Source organism: Octopus sinensis, unplaced genomic scaffold (assembly GCF_006345805.1).
Source record: "Octopus sinensis unplaced genomic scaffold, ASM634580v1 Contig15182, whole genome shotgun sequence".
NCBI classification, from domain to species: Eukaryota; Metazoa; Mollusca; class Cephalopoda; order Octopoda; family Octopodidae; genus Octopus; species Octopus sinensis.
The window spans coordinates 26,653-44,474 of NW_021833588.1; the positions used below are offsets into that span (position 1 = coordinate 26,653).

A 17,822-nucleotide genomic window follows, 5' to 3' on the forward strand; every position below is an offset into this window, starting at 1 on the left:
TTCGTCCCAGTTCATTTGGATTGAAGGTAATCAAGGCAAAAGTTAAGGAAATTATATTTGTATGTTTTTATTTTTATTTAATTGGTAAAATATGCCCTCCCAGCACCATTCTTGAGGGGATGAAGACAATTTCGAACGACAGTACTGCCATAAACACAGCTACGAGGCTGACAAATTTTCAAACCAAGCCTCAGGCGAAACTGTAATATTTAAAAGCGCAGTGTACAGCAAAGATCCAATGAATGACAATGCCAATGAATTTCCCAGTTAAGGAATTTTGAAAATCAGAAATTGACGTGGAAATATACGGAAATTGTATAGAAATTCAACTACCCTGCGAGCAAATACTTAAGTGGTAAATCCTCCTCTTTAAACACTTTGAAGATCTCTTTTGCTAATCTAAATCGCATCTTTAATGCCAGAATGAACTTTAGAGTAAGCCTTTTTATAGAATGAGTAATTGGAATTTTTTCGCTATGCGGCATTGACATGAGAACCTATTCCGATCTGGATCTTTCTGCTCTGCTAATAAACTAACAAAAATGAAGAATTTCCATCGATACAACAAAAATGCATCTGCCGGGAATCGAACCCGGTTCGCTCGCATGGGAAGCGAACATGATACCATTACACCACAGATGCGTCTATTTATTTTTTTAGAAACGAATAATAAAATTTTTAATGCGTCACTCCTCCAGACATGAATTCATCTTATTTTAAAAGAATGAATAAAAAGATGGGAGTACACAGGTCAAAATATAATTTTAAAATAGAGAATGAGGTATAATTAAATAATAACAGTTTAGGTTCGAATCTTACAAGATTATGGGACGAATCCGTCATTGAATCCCCATATGAAGAAAAGGGAAAAATAAAAAATATAATGTCTAACAACAGATTAATGGTTAGTCGTCTTTCCTAACATTTAGATCGAATTACGAAATGAAACCAAGATAGTTACTATGAATAGAGTTAAAAAATGTTAAGGTTTTTGAATATTTAGCAACTAGCTCGGCAGCTCGCTTCGCTCACCGCGACCTAGCTCCTGCGGAGGGCCTGTTTTATCAAACAACTATAAGTTTATGTAGATGTATAAAACTACCTGGTTTAATGAATAAATTTTCTCTTCTGCCTACCCTCGAGCATCCCACATACAGCTGTCCATGTGAAAAGCACTCACTCTCTAAAAATAACCCAACTACCTTTAATGACTGTCCCTGGGCCTTGTTTATTGTCATTTCAAAACTCATCCTCAAAGGAAATTGCAGCCTTTTAAATCTAAATGGTAATTCATCAGTAATTATCGGAATTCGTAAAATATAAACATCCTCACCTCTATACTTACCTGTTAATATCGTCGCCTCTATTACGTTAGCCATCAAATTTTTGATAACTAACCTCGTTCCGTTGCATAATTTAGGTGGCGCAAGATTTCGTAATAAAACAACTGGAACGCCTATCTTTAACTTTAAAAGATGATTCGGCATTCCAGAGGGATTTAAGGAGTTTAAAAATTCAATCCGGTTGAATTTTTAGAAAATAACAAAAAAAATAAAAAAAACAAATAAAAATAAATAATTTAAAAACAAAAAAATAAAAAAAAACTAAAAAAAAACTTAGCAGCAGCCAAAAAAGCGACACACAAAAAAGATTTAATTAATTACCCTAAGCTGACCGTTTTTCTTCAGCTTCGTTTTTCCTCCTTCGGTTATCTATTTAAAAAATTATTTTTGAATAATAAAAAATATTAGGAAAAAAGAGGCATACAGAAAATTAATTCTATCTTTACGAAAAACTTAACTAAATAGTTAATATTTTTACGCAAATTCTTCTGATTGCGCTGTCAATTGGTGGTAAATTGTGTTAATGATTGTGCTAATGTGGTTTCAACTATCAAAGTGTTTTTCAAAATCTGTTAATTGCACACTCTATTCAAGGTCGTGCAATCTTTAATTGCACATTCTGTCAAAGTCAAATATGATAATAGCTTTAATTTTGATTCATGGTCGATAATGATATATGCATTTAATTTTAAAGAGAAAATCATAGGATGAATTGAATTTCTTTATCGCGAATAATTGGGAGTTCATCATTGTTAATATTCTCGCTGTCGTTTTCATCAAGGATATTCTTAATACGTGAGATTTTTGCCTCGGAGGTTTTAATGGACCTCATTATGAATGTCGAGGACATTAACGTTGTTCATTTTAATCAAATGCAGAAAATAATTTTTTGCTTTTTTGGCGGGAAGGTTTTAAAGACCTCATCATGTAAGTCGAGGACATCGTAGTTGTTCATTTTAACCAAAATGCAGAAAATTTTTTTTTAATTTTTTTTGGGGGGAGGTTTTAAGGACCTCATCATGTAAGTCGAGGACATCGTAGTTGTTCATTTTAACCAAAATGCAGAAAATTTTTTTTAATTTTTTTTGGGGGGAAGGTTTTAAGGACCTCATCATGTAAGTCGAGGACATCGTAGTTGTTCATTTTAACCAAAATGCAGAAAATTTTTTTTTAATTTTTTTTGGGGGGAAGGTTTTAAGGACCTCATCATGTAAGTCGAGGACATCGTAGTTGTTCATTTTAACCAAAATGCAGAAAATTTTTTTTTAATTTTTTTTGGGGGGAAGGTTTTAAGGACCTCATCATGTAAGTCGAGGACATCGTAGTTGTTCATTTTAACCAAAATGCAGAAAATTTTTTTTTAATTTTTTTTTGGGGGGAAGGTTTTAAGGACCTCATCATGTAAGTCGAGGACATCGTAGTTGTTCATTTTAACCAAAATGCAGAAAATTTTTTTTTAATTTTTTTTGGGGGGAAGGTTTTAAGGACCTCATCATGTAAGTCGAGGACATCGTAGTTGTTCATTTTAACCAAAATGCAGAAAATTTTTTTTTAATTTTTTTTGGGGGGAAGGTTTTAAGGACCTCATCATGTAAGTCGAGGACATCGTAGTTGTTCATTTTAACCAAAATGCAGAAAATTTTTTTTAATTTTTTTTGGGGGGAAGGTTTTAAGGACCTCATCATGTAAGTCGAGGACATCGTAGTTGTTCATTTTAACCAAAATGCAGAAAATTTTTTTTTAATTTTTTTTTGGGGGGAAGGTTTTAAGGGCCTCATCATGTAAGTCGAGGACATCGTAGTTGTTCATTTTAACCAAAATGCAGAAAATTTTTTTTTGGGGGGAATTTATCTCTACTTTGCCAATTTGAAGTTGGTGTGCACACACAGACAGACAGACAGACAGACAGACAGACAGACAGACACACACCATACCATTTTATTATTAAGATTATCTTGAGTCAGTAATTAATGTCAAACTATGTAGGTCACCCTGTCAACCCTGTAAACTATGTAGGTCACCTTGGTCGCCAGCGTGGTATGGTCGCCAGGGTAGTTCGCGACATAATATATTAATTTTTAAAATTTATTATTTTTGTCACGATTAACTCTTATTACTTTATTTTAATTATTTTTCTATCTTTTACTTAGAGATATTTTTAATGTTCAAAAAAACCAGGTTTTGAATGAAATAAAACAACCCTTCTGGTCTTTATGTGCAAATTGTTTATTGAAAACATTTACCAACTAATCCGGGAATAACTAAAACTGAATGACTCGATTTCTGTAAAAACTAATAAAAATTAATTCCAATTTATCCCTGTAAATAACAACCATTAAAAAACTAACAAACTAAAAAAAACTATTTTAAAAATTTTTATCTTATCGAATAAAAAACAGTAGTTTTAATATAAACAAATTTTGGATTTTTTAAAGATCTTTTAAAAAATAAAACCAAGAAGAGGCTCTTATAGTTAAAAAATAAATACTTGAACTCCGCCTGAATTCTTTACATTCATTGAATAATTAAATAATAAAAGTTTTCAGAATTCATATTTAGATATAAAAGGATTATTTTTAAGACATGCAATAGTTATATTTTTATTGTTTATTCTAAACCTAGTAAATAAAAAGCAAATGTACTTATTGTTCTCTTTAATTTAAATAGTTAACAAAAAAGAATTAATCAAAATCATAAACGGAATTATTAGTGAGATTAATTAAATTAATGAAATTCAGTCAAATCGATTTTTGACATTAATTTTCTTCTCAAAATTTTTTTCACGCGTGCGAGCCTGTACATAAAATTTTGCGTAGGAAATCATTTTTTCGCCTCAAAAAAAACCAAAAACACGTGTAAGAGTCATTGGCTATATGATGAATATATATAAATACAATAATTTAAAGTGGGAGTCTTTTTTTATACTTAAAGCTGATTTGATTGTTTTTTTAAAGGTGGACACTGCCCTGAGATATAATCACATGCGTCATTTATTTGAAAAATTGGGAAATGTAATTCATCCCCTTCCATAAATTCATCCACTGCGAAATTTTTGAGTGATTTTGCTAAAAATAAAATCGTTTCTATACGTATGGTACGATTTTTTTCATTTCAAAATCCTCTTCTCCGAATACATAACATGAGGTCATGCTACAATTTGTAAATCAATGCTTGTTATGAATGATGATTTTTGACATTTTAAATGATACTGACCCACATATCCACATTAGACAAAATAAAAATGAAAAAAATGGTTATTAACATCTAGAATCTAGATGTTAATAACCATTTTAGCTCAAGGGCCAAATCGATAATTAAGATTAGCTTCGCGGGCCGCACAAAAAATATTTTATATTTTTTATATTTTTTATATTTTCCAAGCCTGGTAACTCGCTCGCAATTTGAAGTGCAGCCACTGTTGATGCGTAATGAGTTTTTGGACTCTCTTTTTTCTTTTTTAATTGCCATTTCCTTTATAAAGAAATAAAAGCTAAAAAATCTATAAAAGGCGTTGTAACTAAAAAGAAAGTATTATTTGTTTATTCAGTTTTTGAAATCCGGAATAAGAAAGTCAAAGAAGTTCGTAAAAGCTGACGTAGAATTTTTTGAATTGTCTTGAGGAATTAATCGTAAAAATTAATAATGGACGCATTTTTGAACAATGCCGCCAGTTCTATATCATGTTGTAATTAATGAGTTCTAGTTAAAACTTTGCAGGCGCCACCTTAATTTCCACGCTGAATGGAGTTGCGAATATTTTCATTAAAAGAAGGAATTCTTTAAAATTCTAAAAATTAAATTTATATAAATGTACCCCAAAACGTGCTTCAAATTGATTAATGAAATCACCAATTATGGATATGTTTAACCTAAGAATGAATAATTAAATTTAAACATTATTAAAAAATTAAAAAAGTTAGTTACTCTAGAGGGGCCGCAAAAAAAATCCTAGGGGCCACATGCGGCCCCGGGGGGCCGCATTTGAGAACCGCTGATCTAGATTCTAGAATCACAAAAGATGACCTAATTATTTTAATGTTGATTTATTAAACAAATTTTATTATTATTCAAAAAATCGATAATTTCATTAAAAATTTTAATTTAATTAAAATTTTTAATAATGCAATCACTATCTACACGGTTGCCCAATTTATTGAGCATTTTCTATTTGATACTATCTGATACTGCTTCTGAAAAATAAAAAACGGTTAAAATTGAAAACTGGTAGGAGTAAAAAAAGGAATATTATTTTTATCGAATTCAAATTATAAAAATTTGAACAAGCTAATAGTAATCGTCCGTGGCTCTCCTCGATAAACTCAGAGCATTGAGAGTATGTTTCCATGATGTCATTACTGGAACAGTGGGATCCATCCGTAGTATAAAGATCAAACAATCAATTAAATCAAACACATCGGATAATATAATAATTTAACAAATATTCTAAAGATGACATTCTCCGAATCGATATTGTGAGCTCCGAAATAGCATCTGTGGTGTGATGGTATCATGTTTGCTTCCCATACGATCGAACCGTGTTGATTCCTGGCATATGCAATTTTTTCAGAGTTTGATTATAATTTAACATTATTGAATTAAACACATTTGAGTGCATATAAGCATAGAAAACTTATCTAAACCTAACTCAAGTAATTTTGGAGTTATTTTAGCACCAGTCTGTTTAATGACATCGCACAAAAATAAAAAGGGATTTATAAAATAAGTGATCATAAGGATTACTTGATTTTTTGAAATTTATTATTTTTTTCATATAAATTTTGTTATAAAATTTTTGTCTCATATCATTAAATTTTTTAAAATAATTTTTCCGTTCAATGTTAGAGTCTACAAACACACTTTTAAACTACCAAGAATATGCCGTTTATTGCTGTAGCAAATACTATCAAAAATACGGTGATATTTTAAAAGTTGCTTGCTTGATTAAAGAGAAATTCGAATATAAATTTGGAAATCACTGGAATATATTATTCGGAATGGATTATTCATCAGATCTCACCCTAGACGAACACAAAACAGTTTTTCTTGAGTGTGATAATTTCAAAATAATTTTATTTTCAGTAAAATGATTTTTTGGATTTATATTGTTATCTAATTATTACATTTTTGTGCAACAGCTTTTAATGATAAAATTGCGATACACTTTTAAAATCAATTACATTTTATATTTTCTAAATAGAATGGATAATCCCGTGTAAGTTTATATTTTTCAACGATTTCTAAATTTTCATCAAGAAAACTAATTTATAAAATAAAATTAGACTATTTGTAAAAAAATGTTTATCCAAAGATCTTATAAGAGAATTTTCACTCGTTTTTAATGGGGTCGCTTTAAAAGATTCTCGTAACAGTTTTAGTTAAAGATTATTGAAAAATAATCAATCTTCAATGCCATTTAAATCGTATAAACAATGAAACTAATAAATCAAACCAAAAGAAAAGCATATTTAAGACATTTATGATTGATAAATTAATTTTTTTAATTGTAATGGTGCTTATTTTTAACTTCCAAAATTGAAAAAAATTAATATTTTCGACTTTTTATGGAACAAAATAATTTCAAAACTAGGTAAAAATTTTAATGCCGATTTTTAAGAAATTAAACATTTATAAATTTTATTGATTCATCACAGTGATGGAGAATCGGTCATACTGCGAGACAGTTCCTCTGGAGACAGTCCCAATGAGATCCTCTGGAACAGTCATGGCGTCTCTTTTCTCTCCAGAATGCGATTGAAATCATTCTTCCAATTTTTGCAAAAAAACTTTTGATATTACTTGCCTCGAACAGAAATAGAACAAATTTAACAATGTTAGGGAGAAAGGTGCAATTTTATTTTTCGAGCAGCGGCCAGAGAACAGGCAATTTTGACAACCGTCTCCGACAATGGCAAATGATTTTCAAGTTTGATAACCAATTTATAAATAAAATTAGAAATTAATAGTTATAAAAGTCATTGAATTCTTTTTGATCACGTTCATATTTATCCGTAGATTTTTTATGTTTCATTCGTCGATTTTGAAACCATACTTTAACCTGTTTATCCGTTAACGTTGTTTTCTTGGCTAGTTCAGCTAATTTATCTTTTGATGGGTATTTATTTGTGGAAAATTCCTTTTCCATTTCGAGTAATTGAGAATTTGTATGACATTTGCGTGATGTTAAAGAATTCGCTAAAATTACAAAAAATTACAAACTGTTGTTTTTTTGATTCATCCAGGGGTATAATTTAGTAGCATCGGAATCAAATAGTTGATTATTAGTCGAAATATTAGAAAAACAATTATTATGCTGATTAACATATTGAGGGAAAGGGTATGAATTATCCAAATCTATATTTGTGGTAGTGACAATTTCTTCATCATCCATCAAAATATACATTATAATACATTATAAACCTCATGTGGAAATTTGTTTTTATTTTTAAACAATCTATCTGGCATCTAGAGAATACAATAATTCGCGAATAATTTATTATAACTGGTAATTTTAATTAATCAAAGTGACAATATTTCTTTCTTTTTACAATTGCTTTTTTAATATTTTATTGTTTTTTGATATCTGGATCTCCAAGGAGAATCTATACGCTCTCCCTGACCAAATTTGACAAAAATTAAAGTTTTCTCAAAATTATATTGTCCTAGATTTTTCGGATATTTAAATTCAAAACAGTTTTTTGAATGAAAAAACCAACTAACTGCTTGATTATCTAACTAAGCACTAAGTTCACAGTGTATACAAGCAGCAGCACTTCACACAGCTTCTTCCTTTCCACTTCCTTTTCTCTGTTGTGTAGACCATCGGGAAAATGCAGTCGGACGTCTCTGCTGACTAAATGTCAGGAAAAAGTGAATCCGAAAGCATAAAACGAGATACTCCCAGAATCCTCTTTAGATTTTAGCTAATTGTGTTGTCAGATAGAAGATTTTAAATATTTTATTCAATAAACAAATTCACTTGAATATTTAAGTAAAATTGACTTGGAGTAATTCAAATGAATTAGTATTATTTTTCCGAAATTAATAAATAAAAGTCTTGTAATAATCATAAATTTAATGTCACAAAAAAAACACAGAAGATATTGGGAGTAACCATTGATACTTTCCTCTGTTTTTCACCTCACGTAGAATCGATCGTATCAACCTGTATAAAGAAAATCAATTTTGTAAAAGCCTTCCTTTGGAACTGTGGGAGAACTTATCCGCCAGGGGTAGAGACCCTTTACAAGCAGTATATCGAGCCAACAATAGGCTATGCATGTGCTGCTTGAGGCTGTAACCTGGCGGCAACGAACCGGTTAAAAATCGAAAAAATCCAAGAAAGATCTATCAACCTACTGAAGGACCATACAGATAGGGAAATTGTCCATAGAACACTGGAGTCTTTCGTAAAGGCAAATGGGGGGATCGTGGAAATGGACCACAAACTATTCACCGTACATACAGAAAGTGTGTGGGGTCACGGTCGGAACATCGTGAAAAAATGGCTCGACTGTTGAGAAGTGTCGGAATCACCTGAACGTGTTAGTTAATGGTTAAGACGGTGATTTTGTTTGGCTTAAATAATAATAATAACTGATATTTATAAGTTGCCCCTCAGAATCGCAATGGAACAGCCATTGCTTCGTCCACGGTTCTTGCCGTCCTTTGGAAATCAGTCCCCCGATTCTCCCAACGACTTCCAGAGATTTGTTGGTCATGACTGATATTTTATGAAAACTCTGAAGAGACCATTGCGCGTTTATTATTATTATTTAAGCCAAACAAAATCACCGTCTTAACCATTAACTAACACGAAATAATAATTAAATTATAATTAATGAATAGTGAAATATGAAATTGTTAAATAATATTTAAATATATTTATAGCGCATTTCAATAAATTCTTGTTTTCTTGTGATTTTTTCATGTCTGGAAACCGAATTTCAAACTATAAAAATATGGGCAAAACAGGAGATGTATATTTTAATAAAATCTATAAAGATACTACGTCGGAGAAGAGCCGAAGCTTCTGTAGAACTTAGAAAAATCAAAAAATTAGAATTATTGGCTAAACGAAGAAACATTCAAGAAACTAAAAGTGATTGCGACATAGATGAAGTTAACTAATAAATGTAATATTTTGTAGATTCAATTTATCGGAAATTTACCCCAACTTTCCACAAATGTTCCTCGTCTGGAATTAGTAACAAAAATCCGTCAAAAATTGGTTGACGACGAAACAGCCACAGTATCTGAAATAATCAAATCAGAAACAATTCCATTTCTTATTGAATGTTTGACTTGTTTCGAATCGTTGTTTTATGATTTTAAACTTAGTGATTATAAAATACAACTTGAAGCGTCTTGGGCACTGACGAATATAACTTCAGGGGATCATGAATCGACTAAAGCAGTCGTGGACTGTGGTGTTGTCCCTGTGATTGTTGAACGCATCTCTAAAGTTGAAAATGTGGATGTCCTTGCACAATATGTGTGGATTCTTTCAAATATAATGGGTTTTTAACATACAATTTATTATTTATTAAGGTGACGGGGACATTGTCAGAGATTATTGCATTCACTGTGGAGTAGCTGAAGCATTGATTTTTTTAATTGGGAAATTTGACTCAGTTTTTTTTATTTTTGTCAAATTTAAAGATTTTGTTGTCGGAGATGATTTCCTGGACTATTTCCAACATTTATCGATCTTCCATATCGCCTTTGAATGAAAAAACGGCAAAACAACTTTTCCCATATGCCGAGAAATTTTTTTACAACAAAAATCCAGAAATTCGTTCAAATGCTTCCTGGGCACTAACCTTTGCCTCCAATTCATTTGAAAATAAACTCGGGATGTTTACTCCTGGTATTTAACAATGAATAATACAAAGAATTGATGCAAAGTTTGTTGTCAGTAATGGAAAGTGGAGTAAATTGTGACAATTTTTACTCTGCTCTAAGAACTATTGGAAATATTGTTATGGGATCAGATTCTGACACTCAAATGGTGATCGACGAAGGAGGACTGTCTGTTTTTATGAATTTACTTCCCGAAGTTGACAAATCATTGAAAGCGGAGGTTGTTTGGATCTTATCGAATGTCGCCGCTGGAAATGTTAGTCAGAAATGGCGACTTCTTCAAAAAAATTGTCATTTATCGATGATTGATTTTCTTTATGATGTTGGTTTATATTTCTGGACAAATTTTAGAAAAATGTCAAAATTCAACGAGAAGCTTTGTGGTTTGTTCAAAATTTTTTAAAAGGTGCGTTGGATCTCAGGTTGTCAGATTTTTATCAGTGGAAATTGTAACTGCAATTTTTGAATTGTTAAAAAAACCTGAATCTGTGCCAGAGATTGTTTTAATATCTCTTAATTCAATCTTTTCGATTTTTAAAGTTATTGGAATTTGTATAAATGTTTAGGCAGCAGAGGAAAATGCAGTGGATATTGACGAATTTATAGAATTAATTGAGACGAGTGGGACTTTGGATTTTATCGAGAATTTGCAGATGTCTAAGAATAATGAAATATATCGTGCGTCCATCAAATTTCTTACTAGTTTTTTTAATCAAGATAATTCATTGAATTAAAATAAATATTCAATTCTTGTATTGTGTTGTTAAATCCGCTACTGTGTTGTACCGCTGGAGCCGCTGGAGAGGACACTCATTTGTTTTCTAACAAGATCAGATTGTCAAATGGAGGCATGTTTAAGGATCCGAGAGTGAATTACTAGTTCCGGCAGCGTATTGGGACTGTCCATTGTTCGCGGCAACGCACACTGCGTCCTTGCTACTGGCAAATAATTTACTCCCTTTCTATTGTAATTGTTTTTTTTAAAAGAGTAAAAATTATTTTATTAATATCTTACTGAAATTCAACAAAATTAAATCGAAAAACCACCCGATACGGGGCTCGAACCCGTGACCCTGGGATTAAGAGTCCCATGCTCTACCGACTGAGCTAACCGGGCACGCTAATAATATAGACCCTAAACTCTAATTGTCTTATTCTGATTTATTTATCTTATTAGTTATTATTATTATTATTTGCAACATACGTAGAATCATATTAGTTATAATTTTACTCGTGCAGCATTAAAAACAATCCTTTGAACCAGCCTCCTCCAACCTCCTCTGTCGTGAGCGAGTTTCCTCAGCTCGTCCAGATCCTCACCACTCCTTAGCCTTTTCTTCACACATTTCAGGTCTCCGTCAAGTGTTTCCGGCAGCGTAACACGTGGACGTCCACGGAAGCTCGATCCCTCTTTCAGGAAGTAGCCCTCCATTGCTATGTTAGCTGGGGCAAGCATGTCCATTCGTAGAATATGGCCAAATAACCTCCACCGCATATTGACGATTTCCACACTCAGAGGGCCAGTTCTGCATCTATTGTATAGCGATTCCTGGTTGATTCTTATAGGCCAGTTCAATCCCAGTAGGGATCTAAGTTGCCTGCGGTGAAAAGAATCGAGTCCACGTTGTTGAATAGACCTGTCTAGGGCCTTTGACACGGTACGCCGTGGTCTACTCCTCAAAATACTGGAACAATTCCTGGACCCTGACTCTGTCAATATGATAAGAGTACTACTATCGAACACAAAGCTCAAGGTGCGGGTCGGCACGGCGTTTTCCCGTGAATTCACGTGCAACGTCGGTACCCCTCAGGGAGACGCCCTCTCGCCGTTGCTATTCGTGATCTATCTGGAGACGGCACTACGAGACCTTCGAAAATTCTATGCTGGCAATATCGTCGAAATTGTATATGCAGATGACGTCGACTTCGTGTCAGACGACAAATCGGCCTTACTTCGACTCCTTGAAGTGGCACCTGCTGAGCTGAACAGATGGTTCCTTAAAATGAACGTTGGAAAAACCGACATCGTTGAAATCATGAGGATGGAGAGCAGCTCAAGTGAAGCCTGGCGCAAAACGAACAAACTTGGTTCTCTACTTGGGGACGGCCATGATATTGTCAGAAGAAAGGCTCTCGCTTGGGCCACGATGAACAAGATAAAGAAAGAGTGGATCGGCAAACGACGACTCTGTACGTCACTTCGTCTGAGGATGTATGAAGCCTTTGTCAAACCAATCCTGACATATAATTCGGCGACCTGGGGAATGTCTATTAGTTATTTAAGAAAATAATATTTAGTCTTTTTAACGTCAGAATTTTTTTCGAATTCATTAATTTTTTATTTATTTGTTGCGAGGTAAGCAAAAAACTGTTGACCGTTCCACCAAGTAGTAAGATAAAATGTTTTATTGTTATTACAACCATGGAGACAATAAAGGAATAAATCAGAGTCAATATTTAAATGAAAATTTAATTTAACAAGCAGGATATTTTCAATAACAAGAATAAAATAACTCTGATCAAAATTGTTACTACTTCCCAGGAGAAAGTTAAACACGTTGAAGTTAAATAATTTTACTAGCATGAGTTATAAGTGAACTTTAGCTTTTTACGACTGTCAGGAAAAATTATCTCGTTGGTGAATTTGGATTCAGTTTTCTCAAAATGGTACAACATTATATAAGGTAAGCTATCTATTGAATAATCAAATAAAAACTATATTTAATTAGTTATCCTGAAAAAGACTTTTGAAAGCGTGTTAATTGAACACAATCATAGGATGAGAGTATTTTATAAAAAGTATTCCTCAGCTTTCAAACTACTTATGGAACGGGACATATCTTTGAATTTTAACACATTTGTGTTGACTGTTCTGATGTGGGGATGATGAATAAGGAGAAGTTGGCTGCAAGATCTTGACATTAAAAAAGAAATATCATCAACGATTTTAGCTAAAATTCTTTATTAGATATTTTGATTAATAAGGTAAGAATATATCTTGTATTAAAAATGTAAAATGAGTAAAAAGAGCTTTATTTTAATTAAAATCTAGTAAATAAACGGAATTATTTTATATGGGACTGCATCACAATACAAATTCCAAAATTTTTCATATTTGAGTCTGCACTTCTTCTCATCCCGGAAACTGCGATGTAAGAGCAAAACAAATAGAAAAATAAAATAAGAATATGGAAGTAAACTCCCAAATCCACACGGCAGTGTCCAACAAAGTGCAGAACACAACTCGGCAAAATAATTAAAATGCCGACTCAAACTCCACCACCCACTGGCCAACAAAAGCGAGTGACGAACTTGATTGTCGGTTGTGGTATAAGCCGCTTTTATAAACTTTGGTTTTTTTCTCCAAATAAAACAATTTCCATTTGTTTCTCTTACTTTTTTCTTTTGCCAATCAATATCATAATTAACAAAAATAGCACCAACTCCAAAAACTAAGAGACAGATTGAACAAAACCAGCCGAGATATACAGGTCTGGATACAAGATACATTCCACTCTAACTATTACGTAAAACAATACTAACCAGAGTGTACAGCGTAGGGACAAATACTAGACAACCCCAACATATATAAAACCCTGCTCGATCAACTGCGATATCAATAGTCCTCATGTATCCAATCTCCCACCAAAAAAACTTGCTGATATAACACAACTGAAGAAATGAATTCACAAACATGGAATCAACAAATCCATGTAACTCCCAACTCTTGATTGCAAAAATAAACACAAGTAGTCCCCAAACCATCATACCAAAACGACAGTTTGTGAATACCTAACCAACTTAACCAATAAAAGAAATAAACTTTAATATCAATCCCCCATATCTTCGGATAAAGCTCAGTCCCCCAATAATAGTCAAATATCCAATTTCCAGATGGTCCACAGTCTTTATTGGTCGGGAAGTAAATTCCCTTGTAGAGAAGAATTAGGCAGAAGATCAAAGCAATGAAGTTGAGACTGAAATAAATTTGTTGAAGGTTGTCATAAATTATTGTTACAGACAGTCCATTGGACTTTAAAAAATATTGTAGTCCAAAAAATGAGCAAATAGTAACAATATATTGCTTGAATCCATTATCCTTAAAGTAAGGTAAAAATCCACTTTCTGATGTATTTCCTGGTTCAAGTTTTCCTAAAATATAAATTTTCTCACATCGAACCGGGCAATATTCTCATTAAAACAAGACTGAACAGAATGTACCCAAAAATAATACAAAATGAGATTAATGTAAATGGCGGTCTTTGCCAAATTAACCACATCCAATCAATTCCATATTGTTTTATTAGATCTGAAAATGTTCCATTTGTTTCAAAATTAATAAAACTAGAATATATGTCACCTAAATACCAGAGAGTTAAAGCAAATATGGGCGATGTAACAATAAGTATACAAGGAACTGTTGATCTCCACAACCAATCACGCATTAAATTAGTTTAACAAAGTGTCAAAAATGCGGAAGCTTACGAGTTATAAAATGTTAACGTGATAATCGATTAACGTCGGATTATTACGTAAAATTTAAATCAGTTATCAGAAATAGAAATAAAAATTTTTAAATGAAGGTGTTTTGATATCTTTCCTGATGGTATTACTCAGAGGATGAGTTTACGTTGAATTAAATCTGTTTAATAAGTTAGGTCAGCGGTTCTCAACCGTGGTCCCCAGAAAATTTTTAGTGGTCCCCAGGAATTTTCGAAAAATAAAAATATATTAAAGTTAAAACTAATTGTACAATTAAGTATAAATCAAAAACATTGAAATTAATCAAGCGGTTCTCAATCGTGGTCCCCAGAAAATTTTTAGTGGTCCCCAGGAATTTTCGAAAAATAACAATATATTAAATTTAAAACTAATTGTACAATTAAGTATAAATCAAAAACATTGAAATTTTGAGTCCATTTTGAGTAAAACTGCATTGGAAGCAATACTTGCATTTCCCACTACTTATCACTGTGAAATGGCGATGTCGTGTCTGACTTTTCTAAAAACAAAATATAGAAATAGACTACGGGTACAAGATGATATGCGAGTAGCTTTGTCGAACATAGAGCCTGATATAAGTAAAATGATTTTGAGCAAACAAGATCAGAAATCTCACTAAATTACTATTAAATTTCCTGTTATTTTCATAATGTTCATGTTATTTTTATAATAAATATTCGAACATGTCTAAACCTGGCCCTGACGAGGCCAAAAATTGTGCGCTAATACCAAAAAATGTTTATTTTATTTAAGGTGGTCCCCACAAAATTTTATAGTGCAAAAGTGGTCCCTAGTCTAAAAAAGGTTGAGAACCGCTGAGTTAGGTTAATTGGATGTGATAAATCGATTAAACCACAAACCAGTCATTTTTGAGATATTATGTGTAATAATATTTTTATGTGAAAAACGATTTTGCAAAAAGGAAATCAGGATTCGCCAGTGGCTGCATTGCAGGTTACAAACGCGTTACCTCCCAATTTCATGATTTAATATTTTTTATGTGATATTTTAAATTATCAGACACAAAATATCCTCAAAATAGTTCAGCTGTAAGCAACGCTTGTCAGATTTTTTAAAACAATTAAATCGAATAAATATGTTACTAATAATTAGGAACTTACTTAAAATAATTAATTTTTTTTTAATTCGCTTGACCAACTTATTAAGAAAGATGGAAAGGGTTTCTTAGCCCTCCAACAAGACCACCTGCCAAAAGACTACAACAATCAGAAACACATCACCCTAATCCAATTCCTCAAAAAAACTGCTCCCCGCCCGTCCCGCACTTGCGTTGGGTCCAGAGTCCAACATCGGGAAAAGCTGAGAAAGATTTTGAGGATTGTTGGAATCACCTAATTAATTACCCTAATTAACTGTTGGTGATTCTTGGGTTAAATAATAATAATAATAATAATTTTTTAATTAACATCAAGGATAAACGGAGTTTTTTTATAAGGAACAATTTTTTTTAATTCAAGCAATTTCCTGATGTAATATCTTATAAATTATTCAGATTAAAATTGACTTTCTCAGACCCAAACGTTATGAAAATTCAAAATGTTCTGATCTAGGATGCTTGTACAAATCCAAAATAAAAGTAAGATATTAAGGCGTTCATAAAGTCAATTAAAATAAAATACTTTGAAAAGTATGATAGTTGAAAGCAGTCATGGATTAAAAATAAAAGTTTAAAACAAAAACGATACGATTTTTAAAGGTTAATTGGTTAATGTTTGATTATATAATTTTCTTTTAGATATCTAAAATTAAAACTATGAGTTATAGGTTTATATTGTGTCATTTAATAAAGAAAAGTTAAATGACTATAAATGTTAAAATTATCCCTCATTTTTTGATAAATTACATTTTTTAGTGTTGTAAATGAGATTTAAAAATATTTAATATTATTTTTTTATAAGTAAAATTTTGTAATAAAAAAAATTTCTACGAGTTTCTAAACGTGCTGTTGTAATGGAACAAGCGCTTGCTGAATTACAAACACTAAGACAAATATCAAAAACCTCATATGTCCAGGAATATTTGGATGCCGGAATTCTGAGTGTAACAAGGATCCTGGACGCTTCCAATTCTCGCCAAGAAACAAATTCACAAAATATCGTTACATCGACTGTTCCCATAGACAAATACGGTGTCTATTAAAATACCAGTTATTCTTAGCTGGGATCAAAATAATACTCATGTTAAGATATATATTAATCCCGAATTCGAATATAACTTGGAACAGTCTTCTATTACTCATCCAAATAAAAATTCCGTGAAAATAACGATTCCCGACCGGACTGGAAGGACCCACGTTTTAAATCTATGCCTTTTTGCTGGAGTCGTTGATGGTTCTTCTACAATCCAAGTATTTGTTGAAATAATCTTCAAAGTCAAAATCGCGTGGTTTGGTTGTCATCTTTAAGAAGGAAAAGGCTGAAAATTGGGCAGATATTTTGGAGAAGAAAGAAAAGGATTCAGCAGTGCCTAAAATGGACGACAATGCTGACCCACAAGCTAATTTAATGAATATGATGCAAAAGATGTATGAGGAGGGGGACGACGAAATGAAGAGGACTATGAATAAGGCTTGGTATGAGGCCAGAAATAAGCAAGGAGTCTAAAATGATTTTTTTCCTCGTTTTTGATTCGTTTTTAATGATTTTGGCTTAAATTTGGTTGGTTTATATTATATAGGCAATTTAACGTAATTAAATATTTAATTATTGAGATTCTGGAGTCAATGAGTCTGGTCACTCGATCTTATTTTTCCTTGATTCATAAAATATCACAAAAAATGAAATAGGGCATTCGCTTTTTATTTCCACATTCGTTAAATGTACTTAAGTGTCCTGATAGGAGAAAAATTCATTTTCTATAAACGTATTGCTATTCTTAGTCGGTAGAGAGATCTTCATTTGGGAGAAGATTTATTTAGGGAAACTTTGTACCAAAGAATAATAAACTCTATTGACCTAAAAATTTATTTTAATGATACTCTTACCATTAGTAAATACTCCTTTGACGCGTCTCCCATTTCCACGGTCGAGCCCAACAGGTACAGTTACAAAAGAAATTTTGTCCTTGGTTTCCCCTCATCAAATCCATAAAAATCAC

The 17,822-nt window shown here is 32.1% G+C and overlaps 1 protein-coding gene and 2 non-coding genes across 3 annotated transcripts; all 3 read right to left on the minus strand.

The window, feature by feature from the left end:
- Positions 1–571: 571 nt before the first annotated feature.
- Positions 572–642, minus strand: Trnag-ccc. The gene has a single exon. It is a non-coding gene; the product is annotated as a tRNA-Gly (tRNA).
- A 10,604-nt stretch (positions 643–11,246) lies between these two features.
- Positions 11,247–11,319, minus strand: Trnak-cuu. Its single transcript has one exon. It is a non-coding gene; the product is annotated as a tRNA-Lys (tRNA).
- A 1,931-nt stretch (positions 11,320–13,250) lies between these two features.
- Positions 13,251–16,843, minus strand: LOC115230281 (7-dehydrocholesterol reductase-like). The gene is given in 3 exon segments (XM_036499593.1): positions 13,251–13,994; positions 14,026–14,354; positions 16,654–16,843. Coding segments are annotated over 3 exon segments (1,263 nt in total).
- Positions 16,844–17,822: the final 979 nt, after the last annotated feature.